The sequence below is a fragment of the Sphaeramia orbicularis genome, chromosome 6 (genome assembly GCF_902148855.1).
Source record: "Sphaeramia orbicularis chromosome 6, fSphaOr1.1, whole genome shotgun sequence".
Lineage (NCBI taxonomy): Eukaryota > Metazoa > Chordata > Actinopteri > Kurtiformes > Apogonidae > Sphaeramia > Sphaeramia orbicularis.
In genome coordinates this window covers 32,968,052-32,989,697 of record NC_043962.1, presented here as the reverse complement: position 1 = coordinate 32,989,697, position 21,646 = coordinate 32,968,052, and the positions used below count along the sequence as shown (strand labels likewise).

At 39.3% G+C, this 21,646-nt stretch overlaps 1 protein-coding gene across 1 annotated transcript; it reads left to right on the top strand.

Moving 5' to 3' along the window:
* The first annotated feature begins 1,640 nt into the window (after window positions 1-1,640).
* LOC115420358 (peroxisomal succinyl-coenzyme A thioesterase-like) lies at window positions 1,641-14,234 on the top strand. Its single transcript, XM_030135596.1, has 11 exons — window positions 1,641-1,837; window positions 1,927-2,026; window positions 3,582-3,769; window positions 4,762-4,910; window positions 6,942-7,061; window positions 7,527-7,609; window positions 7,749-7,842; window positions 8,902-8,982; window positions 10,053-10,194; window positions 10,473-10,668; window positions 13,914-14,234. Exons 1-10 carry the CDS (start codon window positions 1,645-1,647, stop codon window positions 10,607-10,609), a joined length of 1,287 nt encoding a protein of 428 aa, XP_029991456.1. The 5' UTR covers window positions 1,641-1,644; the 3' UTR covers window positions 10,610-10,668; window positions 13,914-14,234.
* Window positions 14,235-21,646: the final 7,412 nt, after the last annotated feature.

Genomic DNA, 21,646 nt, shown 5'->3' with positions numbered 1-21,646 from the left:
GGGGCTCTTCTGGGGCCATTATGGCTATATTTTGGAAGTCCACAATTAGTTTTGGGTGAATTTTGGCCTCTCTTTGGGTCAGTTTTGGCTACTTTTTGGCTGGATTATGGGGATTTGGGGCTCTTCTGGGACAATTATGGCTATATTTTGGAAGTCCGTAATTAGTTTTGGGTGAATTTTGGCTTCCTTCTGGTTTGATTTTGGCTAGCCTATTTTGGGCCATTTAGGGCCGATACATCCACCCAGAACTTTGCCAAATGGCATGCCAGTTTTGGGCCAGATTTAGGCCATAATGATTTGCTATCTTGGGAGAGTCTAGATTTGAGTGTTGATGTTTTTTTTGTATTCTTGTCAGTGTATCTTTTGGTAACTGGATTTTCTTTTCATAAACAAAAGAAAAACTAGTAGTTAATTGATTTTCAGTTTAAAATAGATTTTTTTCTGATTCACCACATCAGACGGCCGTCAGTACTGGACTTTGACAGATTGTTGTACTTTTCACTCTGCCCCTGATAGAGCACTGATAGGAAGTCATATATGGACTTTAATTTAATGTATTGAGTTCTCGTCCAGTGAAAGTACCATCCACTTCTATTGGGAAATTGACCTGCTGCATAAACACCACAGGACTCTAACATAGTGCCAGAACCTGACAACCTCAGAAATTCAAGTTGTTATTGATTCTTGATAGTACAGAACATGACAGTTAGATACAGGGCCACTGGTCCTATTTTATAAGAAGGTAGCAGATGCCATCATCCACGGTCTGCATTTTGGTAAAATGATATTTTTCCTGGGAAATAATCCTCTTTCTCACTGCATCACATGTTGTCCTTAGGTAGATCTGTGGCCATTAGATTTGAAGTTTATTACCCCACCCCCCAAAGGGGAGGCAAGGGGTATAGTTTTTGGTTCTGTTTGTTTGTTTTCTTTGTTTGTTTGTTAACACTCTTGAAGCAAAACTATTGGTTGAATTCATACCAAATTGGGTTTATAGATTGCCGGTGACCCACAATACATGTCATTATATTTTGGGAAAAATAGATCAAAGTTTCAATTTGTTATGAGTTTTTAAAATCTTTTTCCCATTTACTTATAATGGGAAAAATTTCAAATGTCTATAAAAAGATCCGTTTTGTTTTAGTTTACTTCAGACGTGACACAAATATAGAGGCGATTGATATGCTGACATCAGCACACGCATAGACATGATGACATCAGCTGGATCGATGCCAAAATAAGCTACAATATGTGCGAGGGGCGGGGTGTGTTGTGTTTGGGAGCAGTTGTTCAGTTTGTGGAGAATTAGTCACTAAGATGACTAAAGTGAAACGTGAAGAAAACTCCTCCTCCTCTTTCCTCCTGCTTTTCTGAGTTCATGTAAAGTATTTTTAGATGCACAGCACTCATAGGACAGTGATACTTCAGTACAGGCTCTGTTTTTTTTCCCCTGCAGCTTTAGAAATGCAGCAGCCTTAACATTCTGACCTAACACAAGTCCAATAAACTCATCCAAACAGGAAAAGAACTGTTCACCTTTGTGCATTTGTCTGATCTATGCCTCCATAAAACTTGTCACTTATAGTTTAATTGTCCAAGTTTGGAGATGCCAGACCATCATAGATTTGTTCTTTTCAGTTGAGGATGGATAAGAAGCACTGTGTGAAGCTGTCGGTGCAGCCCTCCAGAGCACTAGTGGATGAGAAGTTCATTGTCCTGGTGCAGAACGCCCCACCTGGTTTCCAGATGACCATCCACTCCCTCCACCACAGTGAAGACGGACACAGCTGGGAGGCATTTGGTCACTACACTGCAGATGCCACTGGAACAGTAAATGGTGTGAATTAAGTCCCACTGCAGATCTGAAATGTACAGGAACATGTTTCACTCCCACAAATCCATAAATTTTCTGTTGTTGTTTTACAGTTTCTCAGGATCACAGTGTGGGTGGGACTTATTCTGGTGTGGAACCAATGGGGTTACTGTGGAGCCTCAGACCAGTTCCAGGCAGCAAATCATGGCTCAGGTAGGACTAGAGGGATGGGATCTAGTACTTTTGTTCAAATACAGTACTCAAAGGTTCTGTATGTAAGGTAAAGGGGGTTGACACTGCAGAAAGTTAATATAGTCGACCAGACCTCTTCTTATCGTCTTTTCTGTTTTCTGTCCACTGGCATCTAGAATTAAAATAACCTGCAAAGTTTGAGTTAATATTCCCTTAACTGAAATATCCAGAACTGACAAAAAAAACATACATACATGGGATATTTGCAATATAATCATGTGTAATAGTGACAATGGGACATTTATAATTCATGTGCAAACTTTAATCAGTTTTTACTTGGTGGTTTGCCTTGGTCCCCGTTTTCGTCTATTTGTGTGCACTATGTGTTGTTGTTTGTTTTTCTTTTTGTAAGTCTTACTTCAGTTATGGTATTGTGTTATTTGTAAGATGATTTTTTTTTTTTCTTTTTACCAGCCAATGGGACTCAAAATGGAAATTAACCGTATGCCTATAAACTGTCGTATTTACGTGTAAATGTTCATTAATACGAACTGTCCCATTTTAAAAATAAGTAAATCATTCATTCATTACTGGTAATGTAATAATAACTTTTCCAAATTTAGATATGGTCAAAAATATTTGACATAAGTTCACAAGTCAAGAAAACATGTACTTGACACATGTATATGTACAACACATACTCGTCCTGCTGAAGCCAAGTTTCTGTGAGAGTCAAAATGTCAATTTTATAATCACCAATTAAGTCATTCTGATTTTTCATTCTGATTTTTAGAACTATGTTCTAAAGCTTTTAACACATAGTATGTAATGTACGGTACTGTAATTCTCTGTCCCTAGACATTCTCTCAACACAACACTATGTGTAATTTTTAGTACGTTGTGAATCCACCTCTTGTGGTTATCTGACGTCTGAATTCTAGTAAAATAGCTGCAAGTAATGTCAAAAATCAGTATTATTTTAGCAAAGGGGATATAAGCATAAGAACATGAGAAAACATGAAACAAACTTTACTGGTAATGTAATAAGCATAGACTTTTCCAAATTTAAAAATGGTTGGAAATATTTGACATAAGTACACAAGTCAAGAAAACATGTAACGTATGTATGTTGCACTTTTCACTCTGCAACATTTGTCTGGCAGTTTTAGGTACTTGTCAGATGACAACTCTTCATCAAAACAACAGACCTGTAGAAATGAAGATCCTCAGAAATATTTGTAATCTTTGTGATAAAGTGAAGGATGAATTATTCCTTTTTGTACTGAGAAAATGATCCTCAAGATCAATTAACACTCAAAACTGTTTTGGATTTGCATTTTTTTCTGAAATATTGACAGCAATGATACAAACATAGGGAGATTTTATAGAATATGGAACACGGGTGCTGATTAAATTATCCACTAGTATTATATACTAGTATTATGTACCATTAATACAGTTCAATAAGTTAAATAATGTTTTCAAAGCAGAATTCTTGAGTGGAGTATCCCAGCTCTTAGTGTTGTTACTTCAGTAAACCACTACTATCACCAAATCCACACTCGCTTTCCCTCAGGTTTCGGAAGATGAATGTTGAAACTCCCATGGAGGTCACCATCTCAGTGTACCAGGGTCACCAGACTGTATTTGTGGATCAGGTGCAGCTGGCCAGTGTGGTGGCAGAGCGCTGGTACATGGCACCGGGGGTCCGCAGGATCCCGGTCACTGAGTCAGACCTCACTGCCACCCTCTTCCTGCCCCCAGGTAGGACCAAACTTTACATAGAGGGAGTTTTGCACAAACCAGTGATCGATGGAACATGTAGAAATGTATCCAATGGATTTCTCTATCAGTACAGCCCATGGAGTTCTAACATCTGAGTACTTTCAAATATAAATACAGTATGTAATAAGTTTTACACAAAGACAATCTCATCTAAATTATATGGCAGTAACTGTCAACAGAACATTACACTATATTTGGCCGAGGGGTATCAAAAGTGTGCAGCAGGTTAGATTAGATTAGATTACATTACATTGCATTAGATTGAGTATGGAGCTATTCTGGGGCCAAAAGTTTTGAACATGAAAAAATTAAATTTGAAACTGAAAAGTCAAGTTTTGATCTGGAGTTTTAAAAAAATGTAACAATGTATTCAAGTTAAAAATCAGTGTATGACTTTTTTTTTCAGGTTAAAGGAGTCGTATGTAGGTTTCTGGCCAACACTGGTACTACAGTCACATTCAAAATACTGTAGAGTGTGGTATCCCCTCCGCCTCACCCCAGACTAGGGCTTGCCAGATCCAGCATTAGTGTCTACTACAAGGAGCTGCCATGGCAAGCAACATGTAAAAGACTGACTCAAAAATAAGAAATATTATTAAAAAGAAAGAAATAGTGATAACAATAGCTATAAAACTTGTACTGTTTTTTCTTTTTTTTTGTCACATCTTCAAATGTGTGGTAGATTTGTCTGTACCATCAGGGCTTTGTTTGCCCTGAGTTCATACTCTATGGTATGGAGACCCTGACTAGACACATGAAACTCATACTTCATATTTAAATGACATGTAGTGAATCCCCATGACCTTTTATCCTGTAGCTGTTGAAGCATTTTAGTTTTGGAAAGTGGTGGAGAGACTGGACTGAAAAAAGTAACAGTGGTAGAAGTCGTCCCATGGTTGTATGATAAAAGAGAACAGCTGGAGAACACCAGGACTGAAGGCTTCACTATGTAACTTTTATGTGACTTTCAGGACCTGGACCTTTCCCTGGAGTCCTGGACCTTTGGGGGGGTGCAGGTCAGCTGGTGGAGTATCGTTCAGCACTGCTGGCCTCTCATGGTTTCGCCTCCCTAGCCCTCGACTACCTGACGGCTAAAATCACCTTGAAAACCGGGAAGATGGTAGAAAATGACTACTTTGAGGTTATTAGAGTTATTCTACTAAGCATTAGGGATTAATAAATGAATCACTTTGGAAACTATTGAAAGTAATTGCTACTTATGCAGTATTTCTGCACTAGAGTTGTTAACATTTGATGTAATTTCACAATCACATTCTGGCATTAACATGGTTTTGTTAGATAAGTTAAAACACTGACTGCAGACACTGACCTCCATGTAACTGCATGTGTAAACCAATAAGTCATAATGGGGATGTAATTCAGTTTGAGTGACTTGGCTCGTGTGGTCCTCATTATGTAAAATATTAATCTTGGAAGACATGTTTGACTGTTTGAGTTCCATTAAGATAACAATAAGGGTTAGCTTTTAAGTATTTTGTGGTTTATTTTATTGCAAGTCTCAAAGATATTCATGTCACTCCAGAAACAGAAACAGATTCCTTGTTTATGTGTGTGTTATGTGTGTGTTATGTCAGTAAAAGTATAAACAGTTGACCTGAGGTTCATTCACCTTCACCGACATGGCCACTTTGATACAGTAAAGTACTGACAGTAGGTGGCAGGTGCTATATTCATGGTATTTATTGTGTTTATTCTGCTGCGTTTCTAGAGAGAATGATTTCATCACACATTGTGTAACCAAATCTGATGAAATCTGATGGTCATATAAACCTCAGATAAACTTTTACACAGTACCATTATGAACAGAAGCACATAAAAGCACACATTCACCCAGACACTGTACTGTAGAAAATGTATGGACTTCTGTGAAGGCTCAGTTGGACATTACCAGACAAGAAAAGAACTTGGAGAGCACAGACCTCCGCCAAGACAGACCCCCCCCCCACCCCCCACCCCGATTACCACCAAAATGTAATCATTTCTTCCTTGTGCCAGTATCAACATTTCCTGAAAATTTAATGAAAATCTGTCCATAACATTTTTAATTATCTTGCTAACAAACAAACAAACAAACAAACAAACAAACAAACATGTAAACACATACACACGCAAACACACAAAGCAAAGTGATCACAATACCTCCTTGTGGAGGTGAGGACTTATTCATAGGTTACAATCTGCAATTTCACCACTAGATGTCACTAAATATGACCCATTGAAGCTTTAAAAAGATCATAAGAGCTTAAAGCATGACAGCTGCTGCAGCCAAAGCCAGAAAAGGGAACTAAGAACAAACTGCTCATTATCAGAAAGCTTAAAGGTGCCCGGCCACACGAATTTAATTACTTCTGTGGTAATAAGTTCTACCATAGACTCTAACATTTTTTGTGGAAAAAATGCCTTGGTTACCAAGTTTCAAGCCATTCTAACGCGGTATAGAAAGCCTGCTGGAAGACTCAGCTCGATTTGCGCTTGACTCTGATTGGCTAACAGCTAGCCAATGAGAGCGTGGCTTTTCAGCATCTTTTACCCTGGGCAAGAAGTAGAGGAACTTTTGGAAATTGAAAGTGAAACTTAACATGCTTTGAACGTCCGACTCCTTCCATCCCTCTCTTTTACAGCAAACCTTACACAGAATTTTTGCAACTTCTAACCTGTATCCACTGGACCCCCCCTCCACTGCTCTATGGGCTCCCGGGAATGCTGGGCCCCATTAATATATATGCTGTATACAAAAACTGTCACTGAGCTGGACTATATTTGTGGGCGTGGTCTTACCCGGGTGAGCTCATGAATATTAATGAGCTCAGGCATTAACACGTCACACTGACCAGCTTTAATAACTGGCCTGATTTCTCGGCTTATTTCTTTTCAGTGGCAATAGCAGGCAAAGGAGGTAGTGATTGATTTTCAAATTCACTACATAACACAAACACCTATGGATCGAGCATATTTTTAAAAATGTAAGTAAAAACGGTTTTGTGTGGCAGGGCACCTTTAAGCTTATCAATCATTAGTCCACTAATCCCAAATCAGAGTACAAGCTATTCATCTCAGTCACAGTTTGTAGACATTTAGAAGCATCAACAATGCTCTATCCTCTTTAAAACTGATTGTCTTCTTCTTGTAGACAGCCTACAAATTCCTGCAGGAGCATCCACAGGTCAGCGGCAGCAGGATCGCCATGATGGGTCTTTCTTTCGGTACCGCTATGACCCTGAAGATGGCAGTTTACTCCGAAGTCATGAAGGTGAGGAGAATATGCTTCAGAAATATGGATTACAAATGTTACTTATTTGTTTGTTTGTTGTTTAACACCACAGCAGCATTACTTTGTCATAAACAAAGGAAATGGTTAATTTTTTCAAACTATTTTCACACAGATCATTCCCTATTTGGAATGTATGGACATGATTTATTACATATTCATTCATCTTCTGAACCACTTTATCCTCAAAAGGGTCACAGGGGTGCTGGAGCCTATCCCAGCTACCTCTGGGTGAGGGTGGGGTTCACCCTGGACATGTCACCAGTTCATCACAGGGGTGACATATACAGACAAACAACCAATCAAGCTCACATTCACAGCTATGGGCAATTTAGATTCACCAATTAACCTAGTAATCTGTTACATATGTTCAGTGATTTTTCTTGTAGGTAACTTTATGTTAATATCTAAATATTCAAGAGTGTGTTTTTGTGTTTAATCCTCCAGCTCAGCTGTGCAGTGTGTATCAGTGGGAGTCACGTCCAACCAGTTAACGGATCAGTTGAAGAGATTTTCAAGATGTTTCACTGGTAAGTTGATTTGCTATCAATAACGAAAGTAAAAATGTTAGAAAATGCTGGCATTATCTCTGTGGACACCACAGTTGATTTGATGGAAATGTTTCACCAATTACTATCTCCTACTGTACAACTATGTCTTCTGTTTCAGGAATTCAAAAAAGGTGCGTTTCACTGAGGAGAAACAAGCAATCTACCGTGATTTGCTGCTGCCCATCCCCACCGACCCTGGAATGAAAGTGGATGTGAGTCTAACCATTCCTGTGTCTAGACCTTTATTTTTCTCCTTTGAGACCTCAAAACATGCCTTCACCATAAACGGCAGGGGAATCCCTTTTATCAATAGAATTAATCAACTAGAAGCACTCGGAGAGCGCAGACCTCCGCCAAGGCTGATCAGTGCCCCCCCCGTGGGCCCCCCCACCCCCAACATACCAACATGGTAATGTTTCTGTCCTGTTCATTATTTAAGAGCAGATTCAGCTATTTACTGCTGAAATGTCATATTTCTTTCCTTTCTAATGTCAATATTGATACCAGTATTGATGTGTTGCATGGCTGCAGTAGTCAAATAATCAGGTTACAGCTCAAAATTGTCCTTAGGTATCACTAAATGATTCTGAATCAACCAGTTAATATTGAATGGAATTGATTGAATGATCAAATCGAATCATGATTAATCGATTTAGAACCTTATGAATCGAAATGGAATCGATTAGGGAAATTGGCCGTGATACCCAGCCTTCAGGTTGATTCAGGTGCGTAATCATGGAAAGACTAATGGATTCGTGATACTTAGGCTATCACAGATTTGATGAAAAATTGCTGACGAACATCGTACATCGCTTTAAGTGTACACTTGGCAATTGGGCACTGCCAGTTTTCGACCAACAACCGCAAATTTTTAAAAAATTGGTTAATCACATGAATCGATTCAGAATAGATTTGCAACAGATGAACAAACTGAAAGAAGCGACTTAGTAAAAAGAATCAGACTTCCCAACACAACTGTAAAGGCATCTCTTACCCACAATACATAGCGTGACTCTTAAAGGCATATTAAAATATAAGTTTAAGTAATCAGTCAATTTCTATGCTTTTAACTACTGCTGTAATATATTTTAACACTAAATGAATTATTATTTATCACACATTTTGAATGATTTACGTTTAACTTATTCAAGTGAACATCTGAGGACAGAATACACTAACATTAGTTAATTTTTTCTCACAGTTTTGTTCATTATGAATGTTCAGAGCTGCAACAGGTGTAGAAAGCTGAAAAGCTGTTTGTTTCTTTGCAGGTTGGGCGACTGCAGTGTCCTCTACTGTTGATCGTAGGTGAGGACGATCAGAACTGGGCAGCCCCTGAATTTGCACAAGATGTGAGTTCACAGTAGGGGTAATATTCTGTTTTGAGGAGAGTGGTTATTATATTAACAGCATAAAGATTTACAATCAACTTAAGTACAAAAAGACGCCAAAAAGAAAGAATAACAGAGAAAAGGCTGAAAAAAAAGAGCATGAAAACTGATTTTGTGTTTGCAGTTGATGGTTAAAAACAAACTGCAAATTTTATAGCATAAAGAAGATTTCCTCCTGAAATATGCTAATATTTTTCACTGATTTGTCTTCTTTTATCCTAAGCTTTAAAGGGGTCGTATTTTGCTAAACCCACTTTTATTAGTCTTTGGTACATTTATTTGTGTATTTGGACCCAAATAGTTTAAAAAGTTTGAATTTGAACCCTCCAGGTGCTGCAAAGCTATCATTATATTCATCTTGGCAAAAATCGAGTGAATTTCTACAACTCATTTTAATTCCTGCTTAATTTGTTACATCTACAACTAGTTACATCACGACATTTGCACATATAAGGTCAAGACTTCCGATGAACATTTCTCAGAGTATGCCATAGTTGTTCGTCAGCAGCAGCGGTTGTAGTCCATACTGAAAATATGTCCAAACTTTAAGCTGATTACCTAAAATGTTCAGTTGTTGGTTGAACAGGACAGAGCAGCACAGCCAACAACCTGGAGGGGGCGGGGCGTGTCATGGCTCATGTGCATTTAAAGGGCCAGCGATCAAAACGACCTTTCAGGTGTCATTACTCAGAAATAGGGTTGAAGATGGACCTGTGGAGTTGAATTAATGAAGAATTCAGACCCAAGCATAGCGTTTACAGTTTATGTAGACCACAGGGAAATATTCTGAAATGCATACTTCCATTTAAAAAAGCAAAATATCACTCCTTTAAGTAGAGCGAAGTGTAAAGATGGTGTTCAGGAGAAAAGCATTACATTTTACATTTTTCAATCATCTAGTCATTTATATTTTCAGTAAAAGCAGATATGTACTGCTGTTAACAAAAGGCATACACTATTGACATGTGTTAATTATGTCATTGAATCTTAAAATATATTCTTATACACTTCTTTAACCCTTTGTTTGTCAGATAAAGGAGATGATGGAGCAGGCAGGGAACAGTCATCTACTAACTCTCCTGTCATACCCAAACACCGGTCACCTGATCGAACCTCCGTATTCGCCACATACTCGAGCCGGCATGCTCAAAGCAGTCCATGTAAATAAGATGTGTAAGTTCACCAGAAGAAGATGTTTGCATGCTTCAATTATGTAACTCAAATACATAACAAAAACACCACTGAAATAAACAATACACAAGGAAAAAAAATGAATAAGAAATACGATATAAGTGAAATAACAAACTAAAGTAAGAGCAATAAAATGCAAATAAACTTACAAATCATCAAATACAAATCAAATGATATACAGCCTTACATTTTGTTCAGTTATATAACACAACCATAACACTAACATAACACTAGAATAAATGTGTCCTGTTTTTGTACAGTTGTGGTTCTGTGGGGTGGGGAGACGATGGCTCATTCTTGTGCCCAGGAAGACGCCTGGAGGAAGACACTGGCCTTTCTGTGGGAGAATTTATACGACAGGAAAAACTCTGCTGTTACCTCCATGTCACACCTGTAACGGAGATCTAAGAAAACACAGATACCTTGACTTTAATCTAAATATAAACAGAGTGTAAATACACTGCTCAAAAAATAAAGGGAACACTTAAACAACACAATGTAACTCCAAGTCAATCACACTTCTGTGAAATCAAACTGTCCACTTAAGAAGCAACACTGATTGACAATCAATTTCACATGCTGTTGTGCAAATGGAATAGACAACAGGTGGAAATTATAGGCAGTTAGCAAGACACCCCCAATAAAGGAGTGGTTCTGCAGATGGTGACCACAGACCACTTCTCAGTTCCTATACTTTCTGGCTGATGTTTTGGTCACTTTTGAATGCTGGCGGTGCTTTCACTCTAGTGGTAGCATGAGACGGAGTCTACAACCCACACAAGTGGCTCAGGTAGTGCAGCTCATCCAGGATGGCACATCAATGCGAGCTGTGGCAAGAAGGTTTGCTGTGTCTGTCAGCGTAGTGTCCAGAGCATGGAGGCGCTACCAGGAGACAGGCCAGTGCATCAGGAGACGTGGAAGAGGCCGTAGGAGGGCAACAACCCAGCAGCAGGACCGCTACCTCCACCTTTGTGCAAGGAGGAACAGGAGGAGCACTGCCAGAGCCCTGCAAAATGACCTCCAGCAGGCCACAAATGTGCATGTGTCTGCTCAAACCGTCAGAAACAGACTCCATGAGGGTGGTATGAGGGCCCGACGTCCACAGGTGGGGGTTGTGCTTACAGCCCAACACCGTGCGGGACGTTTGGCATTTGCCAGAGAACACCAAGATTGGCAAATTCGCCACTGGCGCCCTGTGCTCTTCACAGATGAAAGCAGGTTCACACTGAGCACATGTGACAGACATGACAGAGTCTGGAGACGCCGTGGAGAACGTTCTGCTGCCTGCAACATCCTCCAGCATGACCGGTTTGGCAGTGGGTCAGTAATGGTGTGGGGTGGCATTTCTTTGGGGGGCCGCACAGCTCTCCATGTGCTCGCCAGAGGTAGCCTGACTGCCATTAGGTACCGAGATGAGATCCTCAGACCCATTGTGAGACTATATGCTGGTGCGGTTGGCCCTGGGTTCCTCCTAATGCAAGACAATAGGCCCTTTCCCACCAAAAGGCCCAGGAACTTTATTACCAGGAACTTATTTACCAGGAACTTTTTGGGGTAAAAAAAAGTTCTTGGTAACTGCGTTTCCACCGCACCCGAAAGTTCAGGGTAATTTATTCAAATCAGGTTGGTGATGTATGAGGGAGCAGTAACAGAAACTGTAGTCCAGTTCATGTACATTCACAAACTAACCTCTAGTTCAATAACATGACACAGTACTGAAGCGGACAGTTTGGGTTTAACATTTTACTGGTTGTTGAATCACTTAATCCATCTGGAATACATTTTAAATGAAGTTAACCATCATTACATATCCTTAATTTGTATTTAAAAATGGTAGAACATGTATTTTCAACTTCTCATTCCTTAAACTAAATCACATCTGACTTTACGTGTGATGGATGGTTCTGTTTCATTTCTATTGTTTTACAGATATAGTCCAGGTTCAACCCTAAAGTCAGACAGATTTACTCAAATGCCTGCAATTAATTTGACTGCATATTACTGATAAAAGTACTTATACTCATATTTTGATGCCTTGTAAATGAACAGACAATATTAGGTTAGATATTTTTTTATATTGAAAATTGAAACAAAACAAAGTTGCCTTGAGATTAAAAGGGAAATAAACATGTCTGAAAGGTTCAGGCTTTTGGACCAGTGTGTGGTCCAGCTAATCCAGGACAGCCGGTCTGGAACTCCATGGTCCTGGTCCCTTTTTCGCTTTCCTACAGGAAAAGTAATAAAATGTTAAAATGAATCACAGAACACATGATGACAGATTCCTACCAGTGTGATGTGACATGTCTGACCTGTCTGACCTGGGCTGTTGTAAACAGCAGTAGATGATGGACCAGGACACAAACGAGCCACAGGTTCAGAAAAAGAGGCGAGTCCGTCCGGTCCATTTCAGGTGGAAATCACAAAACATAAAAAATAAATCAGTGTTCAGCTCACAGCGACAACACAAATACATCCAGTTCTCAGATTTAGGTTTAGTGTCAGACTGTTGACCAGTTAGTATTAGGTTAACCGGACTTCACTTTGGACTAAACAGCTGGTGCCGCTGACTACTGTTACAACATGAACCAACTAAACAGGGAATATTTGTATCAAATACAGACCATTGGTTTGTTCGACAATCAGATCCACTGCGACCGTTGTGGTCCTTTAGTTTCTTTTAATCCTACATAAGTTTCTTCTTCTTTTCTCGTATTTCTTTAGGCTTGTGTCTTATATTTGGCTTCAACAGCTTTTACTCGCTCGTTTCATGTCGGCGATTCAAAGTCCATCTGCATTTCCTCATCGTCCGTCCACTTGTTGTAGCTTCTCTTTTGATCCATTTTCTGAATTATCAAAATACAAAGCTTTTGGAAATTAAATGAGTTAAATATTGGCGGTGAACAGAATGCGGAAATGCTGCCAGTCTAATCCACCACTCAGCCTTCTCCAGCACACAGCTCCGCCCCTTAAAGTTCCAGGTAATCTGAAAAGTACTACCTCTGTACCAGGAACTTCTTCGGGGTAAATTCGGGGCCGGGAGAGGGTCAGTTACCAGGGTAATTTTCGGTGGAAACGCACCAGGAACTTTGAAAGTTCAGGGTAATACAGAAAGTTCCTGCAAAAGTTCCTGCAGTGGGAAAGGGCCTATAGCTAGACCTCATGTGGCTGGAGTGTGTCAGCAGTTCCTGCAAGACAAAGGCATTGATGCTATGGACTGGCCCGCCCGTTCCCCAGACCTGAATCCAATTGAACACATCTGGGACATCATGTCTCGCTCCATCCACCAACGACACATTGCACCACAGACTGTCCAGGAGTTGGCGGATGCTTTTGTCCAGGTCTGGGAGGAGATCCCTCAGGAGACCATCTGCCACCTCATCAGGAGCATGCCCAGGTGTTGTAGTTAGGTCATACAGGCACGTGGAGGCCACACACACTACTGAGCCTAATTTTGACTTGTTTTAAGGACATTACATCAAAGTTGGATCAGCCTGTAGTGTGTTTTTGCACTTTAATTTTGAGTGTGACTCCAAATCCAGACCTCCATGGGTTAATGAATTTGATTTCCATTGATAATTTTTGTGTGATTTTGTTGTCAGCACATTCAACTATGTAAAGAACAAAGTATTTAATAAGAATATTTCATTCATTCAGATCTAGGATGTGTTATTTTAGTGTTCCCTTTATTTTTTTGAGCAGTGTAATTTATAGTTGAACTTTTCGAACTTTGCATCCTGTGACAGAATACACTGAATGTTTGAAATCATTACAGTCACATACAGAACAGTCAACACATTCCTTCTAATAATTTCTAAATCATTTATCAATGTTTTGATGCTGGAAGAATAACATATTTTACACGTTGATTTCACCTCCGTCGGTCAGAGAGCCCCAGGGGACAGATGCGTGTGTTGGAGTTGACTGACAACCAGACGACAACACTTTATTGTTGTTCGTTCAGTTGAGTAACAACCACCCTGTTCTCTCCAAAGGTCAAAGGTCAGAGGGCGTGTGGGCCATGTGGAGACTGACTGAGTTTTTTTATTTCCGTCATTGTATTTTATTTGCCAATACTTAATGACTTGTGTTTGTTTAAATTGTTTGCATTTCTTAATTGTTTCCTGTAAAGCTTTCTGTAACTTTGCAAGCAAAAGTGAAATAAAACTTAAGCTATAATGATGGTAATACAGAGTAATTAGATTTGTTCAGATTTTTTGTCATATGGAAAAGTTGGAGCTTTATTAAAAGTTGAAATTAATGGAGTGATATAATTGAAATGTAAGAGGTGTGTCTTGTGTGCCCTGACCAGGGCTACAAATTATGAGCATTTTGGAGTCCACAGGTCACATGACCTGAAAGCTATTAATATAAAACTTTAAAATAAACTTTAAAATAAAAAAATCATATAAAAATCACAGAGGGGCCATAACTGATTTTTTTAGATGTGTCTCATGGTCCTGCAGTAGCCCTACAAATTGTAACAAATTTCAGGTTTACAGTTTACTGGACTTAGAGGCTGTTGGAAAAAAAGAATCTCAAATTTTACTTAATTATTTTTGAAACACTGTATGCTTGACTAGGGCGACACGGTGGTGTGGTGGATAGCACTCGTGCCTCACAGCAAGAAGGTCCTGGGTTCGATTCCAACACCAGTTGACAGGGGGTGGGACCTTTCTGTGTGGAGTTTGCATGTTTTCCCCGTGTCTGCGTGGGTTCTCTCCGGGTACTCCACCATCCAAACACATGCACTGATAGGTTAATGGGTTGATCTAAATTGTCCATAGGTGTGAATGTGAGAGTGATTGTTTGTCTCTATATGTCAGCCCTGCGATGAACTGGTGACTTGTCCAGGGTGTACCCTGCCTTCACCCCTATGTAGCTGGGATAGGCTCCAGTGACCCCCGTGACCCTAATGAGGATAAAGCAGGTTCAGAAAATGAATGAATGTATGCCTAATTAATACTGTGACTGCGCTGCACCAGACCATTTTACATATTTTTATTTTTTCATAAGATTAATACATACTTGATTGAATGGAGAAAATGTTTTTTTCTTTGTGGGGGTCAATTATTGACTGATTGTCCTTTCTAGGCATTATGCTGCAATTGGTAAATAAAGAGAGACCAACAGTATGAATAAGACTCCTTGGTTACATTACAACAACTTTTCAACTTTTTTCATCTTCTTTTCCAGGCAATTAGGAATTGCTTGTTTGTCATTTAAATAAAATGACTGCAAGTGTTAATTATGGAGCCTAATGTAAACCTACACAAAACTAAAAATTCAGCTCAAATATACTGATAGATTCACATGCTGTGATGACAAACTACTGACATTAGTGGTGCTCATCACATCAGGTCATATTGGTTTGGACTAGCCTCTAGCTTTTTAAGCTAGCTTATTGTGGGCAGTGGGCTAATGTATGATCAGCTGTGTGGTCTGTATGAGACAGGCTAGTTCACAACAGAGAGTTTAAATGCAAGTTACTGTTTGGTAACTGAGGTTTAAGGAGCAAACAAACACTGGACTGGATTCATTTGTGTGTGTTACCTGTCTGTTGGGGCAGGGGAGGTGGAGTGTGTGGAGGAGGAGGAGGGGGGAGAACTGGGGCATTATTACACACTTTAATCGTCCAGTATTTATAGATGATTATGTTGGCATGGGCCACAAACACTGTTAAAGAAAAAAAAACAAAAAACCCCCCCCCGAACTTTCAAAAGGGCACTTGCTTGGTCCAGAGAGTAAGGGGCAGGTGCTAGAGCACCACCTAGTGTCTACCTGTGCACACCACTGGGGCTAGTATGGGCAATACCGGTACTTTTTACTGGAAATAATAATAATAATAATAATAATAATCTTTATTTATATAGCACTTTTCATACATTAAAAACTGTAGCACAAAGTGCTTTACATATCAGTTTAAAAATCAGTACCGCCCCCCACCCACACCCACCCACCCACTCACCCGCACACACACACACACACACACACACACACACACACATATACATGCAAACCCACAAGCTCACACATACTTAAGAAGACTGACTGAGCACGGGTAGACCAGAACAAAAATGTACAAGTAAAGGTAAAAGATCAATTTAGGAGGCGCTGTCTCAGGGAGCCATCCGCACCAGGAGGCAGCCGCCGACCCCGGCGACCAGGCACCAGCAACACAGCCCCGCATCCCAACTAGTGGGAGAGGGCCAACTGGGACCCCCACCCACCAGAAAGGAGCGGACCCCAGTGAGAGAAGGCGCCACAGCCCCCGGAGTCCACAGCCGCCCCCCGGCATGGAGGGCTCCCTCTGATGAAACACCGGAGAATAAGAAACATTAAAAAGATATAAAAGAACTGATTAAAAGAAGCTAAATTTAAGACATATATGAAAATAATAAAAATATTAAACATTAAAATGATAAAACAGAAGCACTGGTTAAAAGAATCTTAAGATATATATATTAAATATAACTATAAAACCTTTGCGTAGATAAAACAGAAGCATCAGTTAAAAGCCAAATTAAAAAGGTGGGTCTTGAGCCTGGTTTTAAAAATTTCTACATTCTCTGCGGCCCTGAGGTTCCCTGGCAGGGTGTTCCAGAGGCGAGGAGCATAATGCTGAAAAGCTGCCTCTCCATGGGTTTTTGTATTGGCTTTTGGAACTGTTAAAAGGCCAGTGCCAGAGGACCTCAGGGTCCGCGAGGGTTCATAGGGTAAAAGCAAGTCTAAAAGATAAGAAGGCGCAAGACCATTAAGACATTTAAAGACTATTAAAAGGACCTTAAAATCAATCCTGAAACACACGGGGAGCCAATGCAGTGATTTTAAAACCGGTGTAATGTGAGCCCGCCTTCTGGTCTTCGTCAGCACTCGAGCGGCTGAATTTTGGAGAAGTTGGAGTTGTGAGATTCTGTCTTTGGGAAGACCAGAAAGCAGGGCATTACAGTAGTCAATCCTACTGGAAATAAAAGCATGCATCAGCATCTCCGTGTTGGCTCGAGAGAGAACTGGACGAACTCTGGCTATGTTCTTAAGATGGTAAAAACCTGTTTTTACAATAGATTTAATGTGTGGGATGAAAGTGAGCTCAGAGTCAAAGATAACGCCCAGGTTTTTTACTTGTACCGATGGGTTGAAAGAGTATGCTTGTAATTTTGGTAAGTATTTCTCTCTCGTAGCCTCAGGACCGATAACTAAAACTTCAGTTTTGCCCTGGTTGAGCTGTAAGAAGTTTTCTGCCATCCAGGTTTTAATATTTAAAATACAGTTAAAAAGGGCATCAACTGGCCGAGTGTCTTCAGGAGACATGGCAATATACAGCTGTGTGTCATCAGCATAGCTGTGAAAGTTGATGCCATGTCTCCTGATGATATCCCCAAGTGGGAGCATATATAAATTAAAAAGTATGGGGCCTAAGATTGATCCTTGGGGCACACCACATCTAATTTCATGGATCGCTGAAGAGCATGTATCCATACTTACCAAAAATTTCCTGTCTGTGAGATAGGATTGAAACCAGTTAAAAACAGTACCAGAGAGGCCCACCAGGTGTCTCAGTCTATTTAAAAGAATTGGGTGATCTACTGTGTCAAAAGCAGCGCTCAGATCCAGTAGCACCAGGACTGAGATCTTGTGTGAGTCCAAGTTGCACCTGAGATCATTGACTATCTTTAAAAGAGCTGTCTCCGTACTGTGATTAATCCTAAAACCAGACTGATATTTTTCTAAAATGGTATTTTTATTTAAAAAGTCATTCAATTGATTGAAAACAACTTTCTCTATAATTTTGCTTAAAAAAGGTAAGTTGGATATGGGTCTGTAGTTATTAAAATTGTCTGGGTCCAGGTTGCTCTTCTTCAGAAGGGGCCTCACCACCGCCGTTTTAAAGGCAGCAGGAAAGGTTCCCGTCTGAAGAGAGCAATTAACAATGTTTAAAAGCTCGCTTTCAAAGGATCCATAAAATAACTTAAAAAGCGATGTGGGAATTGGGTCTAAAAGGCAGTTGGTTGGGTTTACTTGGGAGAAAACTCTACCAAGTGTCTGAGCATCAATCAGGGCAAAACTGTCCAGTGTTTCATCAGGTAAAAGTAGACCCTCAGTCTTATTAAAAATGGTTCCTTGAACAGGTAAAATACTAGATCTGATAAAATCAATTTTGCTCCTGAAGTGGTCTGCAAAACTATCACACAAGGAGTCAGTTGTGGCAGAGTGTCTGGTGATATCTGGATTAATTAAATGATCAATGGTGGAGAAAAGGAGTTTGGAATTATTTTTGTGTGAGGAAATTATATTGGCGAAGTATGTGTTTCTTGCCTGTCTGACTGCCTTGTTGTATATTTGAAGTTGTTCCAAGAATAACTGATGGTTTATTGTTATTTTGTTCTTCCTCCATTTTCTTTCCGCCATCCTGCATTTTCTTTTCAACGTTCGTGTTTCCTCATTTCTCCATGGAGGTGCAGGCTTTATTTTCACCTTTTTTGTAATCAGTGGAGCTACAGAATTGAGGCTTGACTTAAGTTTGTTATTAAAATTTTCAACAATAAAATCACAGGATGCAGATAAAGGAACTGGAGGGTATTTTTGTAAAACTTCAATAAAATTTGCAGCCACTTCAGGAGTCAGACAGCGCCTCCTCACAGTCACAAATGCCATGATCATTGAATAATTTTGTGATTCGTCTTTAGTTAATTGATTATGATTATGGTAAAACACAGGACAAAGATTTAAGACACATAAATAAATAAATAAATTAATAAATTTAAAAAAAAAAAAAAAAAAAAAAAAAAAATATATATATATATATATATATATATATATATATATATTTTTTTTTTTTTTTTTAACTAACAGTACCTATAGAAATAATAAAATAATTTACCTTTTACTACACACAGTCTTTTAAGAAAAAGTCACAAGTGCAAAATAACAAAAAAGCAACAATGTAACAAAAATATAAATATAACAATGTCAAGAACAAAACAAACACGCAGATATTTGTGAAAAATAAAGTCAGAAATAAACTAGGTCAGTTGTGCAAAATAAGTAAACAAAAGCAACAATGTAATAATAAATATAATAATTTAAACAACACAACCAAATATACCTTCCATTGCACACAGATATTTGTGAATAATAAAGTCAGTAGTGTAAGCCTGTTTCTGCTCCAGAGAGAGAGAGAGAGAGAGAGAGAGAGAGAGAGAGAGAGAGGTGCTCTTTGCACACACTTGGACAGAAGCTGTCCTCAAATCCCAAAAATGCGATGATTTTTGGACTTTGAAGTAAAATTTAGATAAAGGCTATATCGACATGGCATGAGTATTTAGGATGGAAATTCTATGCAGACTGTGTATTTTTGTAAGTTATTACTAATGTAGGTCTGTGTTGAATTCTACGCAGAAGTATTGCGTTACAAAGTTTTGCATTAGTAGTTTTTTCTTTAGGATCCAGTTTGATCTGACTTTGTTGTGTCTGCCATCCCCCTGCCCTTCGCCCTTGTGCCTTACACATGTTCAGATGACCGTAACTCTAGTATTATTTGTCCAATCAGAAAAATTCCAATGGTTTGTGAAACCTGAGACATGGTGCTTTGTGGGCATTACAGAGTCATTGTGGGAATTACACAGACACCCGTCCAAGAAACCGGAAAATAAGCCATACTATACCGCTGTGTCACTTAGGGTGTTAAAAGCGGTGTTTTCCTATATTCTAACCATCTCCACCCTCTGGCTTTTACAGACACTGAAGTTGAACTGTCATCACCCAACAGGTACAGAGCAGAGACACACCACAACTATTCACCACTCATCTCCTTTGCTGCCGATTGCTTCTGTTTCTTAATGTTTTCAGACTATTTGTGTATGTAGTCTAAGGAGAAGCATGTGTATGTGCTCGGCTGATATTTTCAGTCATAGTTTCACACAGATTCATCATATGAAACGGCTCTCTCTCTCTCTCTCTCTCTCTCTCTCTCTCTCTCTCTCTCTTTCTCTCTCTCTCTCTAAAAAATGAAAAATCTATGTAATAAATTGTAATAATAAGTAGCCTTAAAAACTAGAATAGAATAACAGTCTGTCTCTTGCTCCTGCAGTATTCTGCCCAGTGGGGGTTTATGCTGCTGTCACAGGATTGAAGTATTCTAAGAAACCATTGCATTTCAAAGTGACGAGAGTCTAGATATGAATGCTAATTTTTTATTTTTTTATTTTTTTTCTTTCCTATTCTTGTCAGTGTATCTTTTGGTAACTGGATTTTCTTTTCAGAAACAAAAGAAAAACTAGTAGTTAATTGATTTTCAGTTTAAAATAGATTATTTTCTGATTCACCACATCAGACGGCCGTCAGTACTGGACTTTGACAGATTGTTGTACTTTTCACTCTGCCCCTGATAGAGCACTGATAGGAAGTCATATATGGACTTTAATGTAATGTATTGAGTTCTCGTCCAGTGAAAGTACCATCCACTTCTATTGGGAAATTGACCTGCTGCATAAACACCACAGGACTCTAACATAGTGCCAGAACCTGACAACCTCAGAAATTCAAGTTGTTATTGATTCTTGATAGTACAGAACATGACAGTTAGATACAGGGCCACTGGTCCTATTTTATAAGAAGGTAGCAGATGCCATCATCCACGGTCTGCATTTTGGTAAAATGATATTTTTCCTGGGAAACAGTCCTCTTTCTCACTGCATCACATGTTGTCCTTAGGTAGATCTGTGGCCATTAGATTTGAAGTTTATTACCTGTTATGGAAATTTTTGCTCTGCTGCTGGTGAATAATGAAATAGAGACTGCAAGATTGCCAGTGACCCACAATACATGTCATCACATTTTGGGAAAAGTAGATCAAAGTTTCAATTTGTTATGAATTTTTTTCACATTTACTTATAATGGGCAAAATTTCAAATGTCTATAAAAAGATCTGTTTTGTTTTAGTTTACTTCAAACTTGACACAAATATAGAGGCGATTGATATGCTGACATCAGCACACTCATAGACATGATGACATCAGCTGGATCGATGCCAAAATAAGCTACAATATGTGCGAGGGGCGGGGTGTGTTGTGTTTGGGAGCAGTTGTTCAGTTTGTGGAGAATTAGCCACTAAGATGACTGAAGTGAAACGTGAAGAAAACTCCTCCTCCTCTTTCCTCCTGCTTTTCTGAGTTCATGTAAAGTATTTTTAGATGCACAGCACTCATAGGACAGTGATACTTCAGTACAGGCTCTGTTTTTTTTCCCCTGCAGCTTTAGAAATGCAGCAGCCTTAACATTCTGACCTAACACAAGTCCAATAAACTCATCCAAACAGGAAAAGAACTGTTCACCTTTGTGCATTTGTCTGATCTATGCCTCCATAAAACTTGTCACTTATAGTTTAATTGTCCAAGTTTGGAGATGCCAGACCATCATAGATTTGTTCTTTTCAGTT

Coding starts and splice junctions, on each gene's coding strand:
- LOC115420358 (XM_030135596.1), top strand. CDS start 1,645: ATGGATAAGAAGCACTGTGTGAAGCTGTCGGTGCAGCCCTCCAGAGCA. Junction 2,027..3,581: donor GGCAGCAAATCATGGCTCAG/GTAGGACTAGAG, acceptor GCTTTCCCTCAG/GTTTCGGAAGATGAATGTTG. Junction 7,062..7,526: donor TTTACTCCGAAGTCATGAAG/GTGAGGAGAATA, acceptor TTAATCCTCCAG/CTCAGCTGTGCAGTGTGTAT.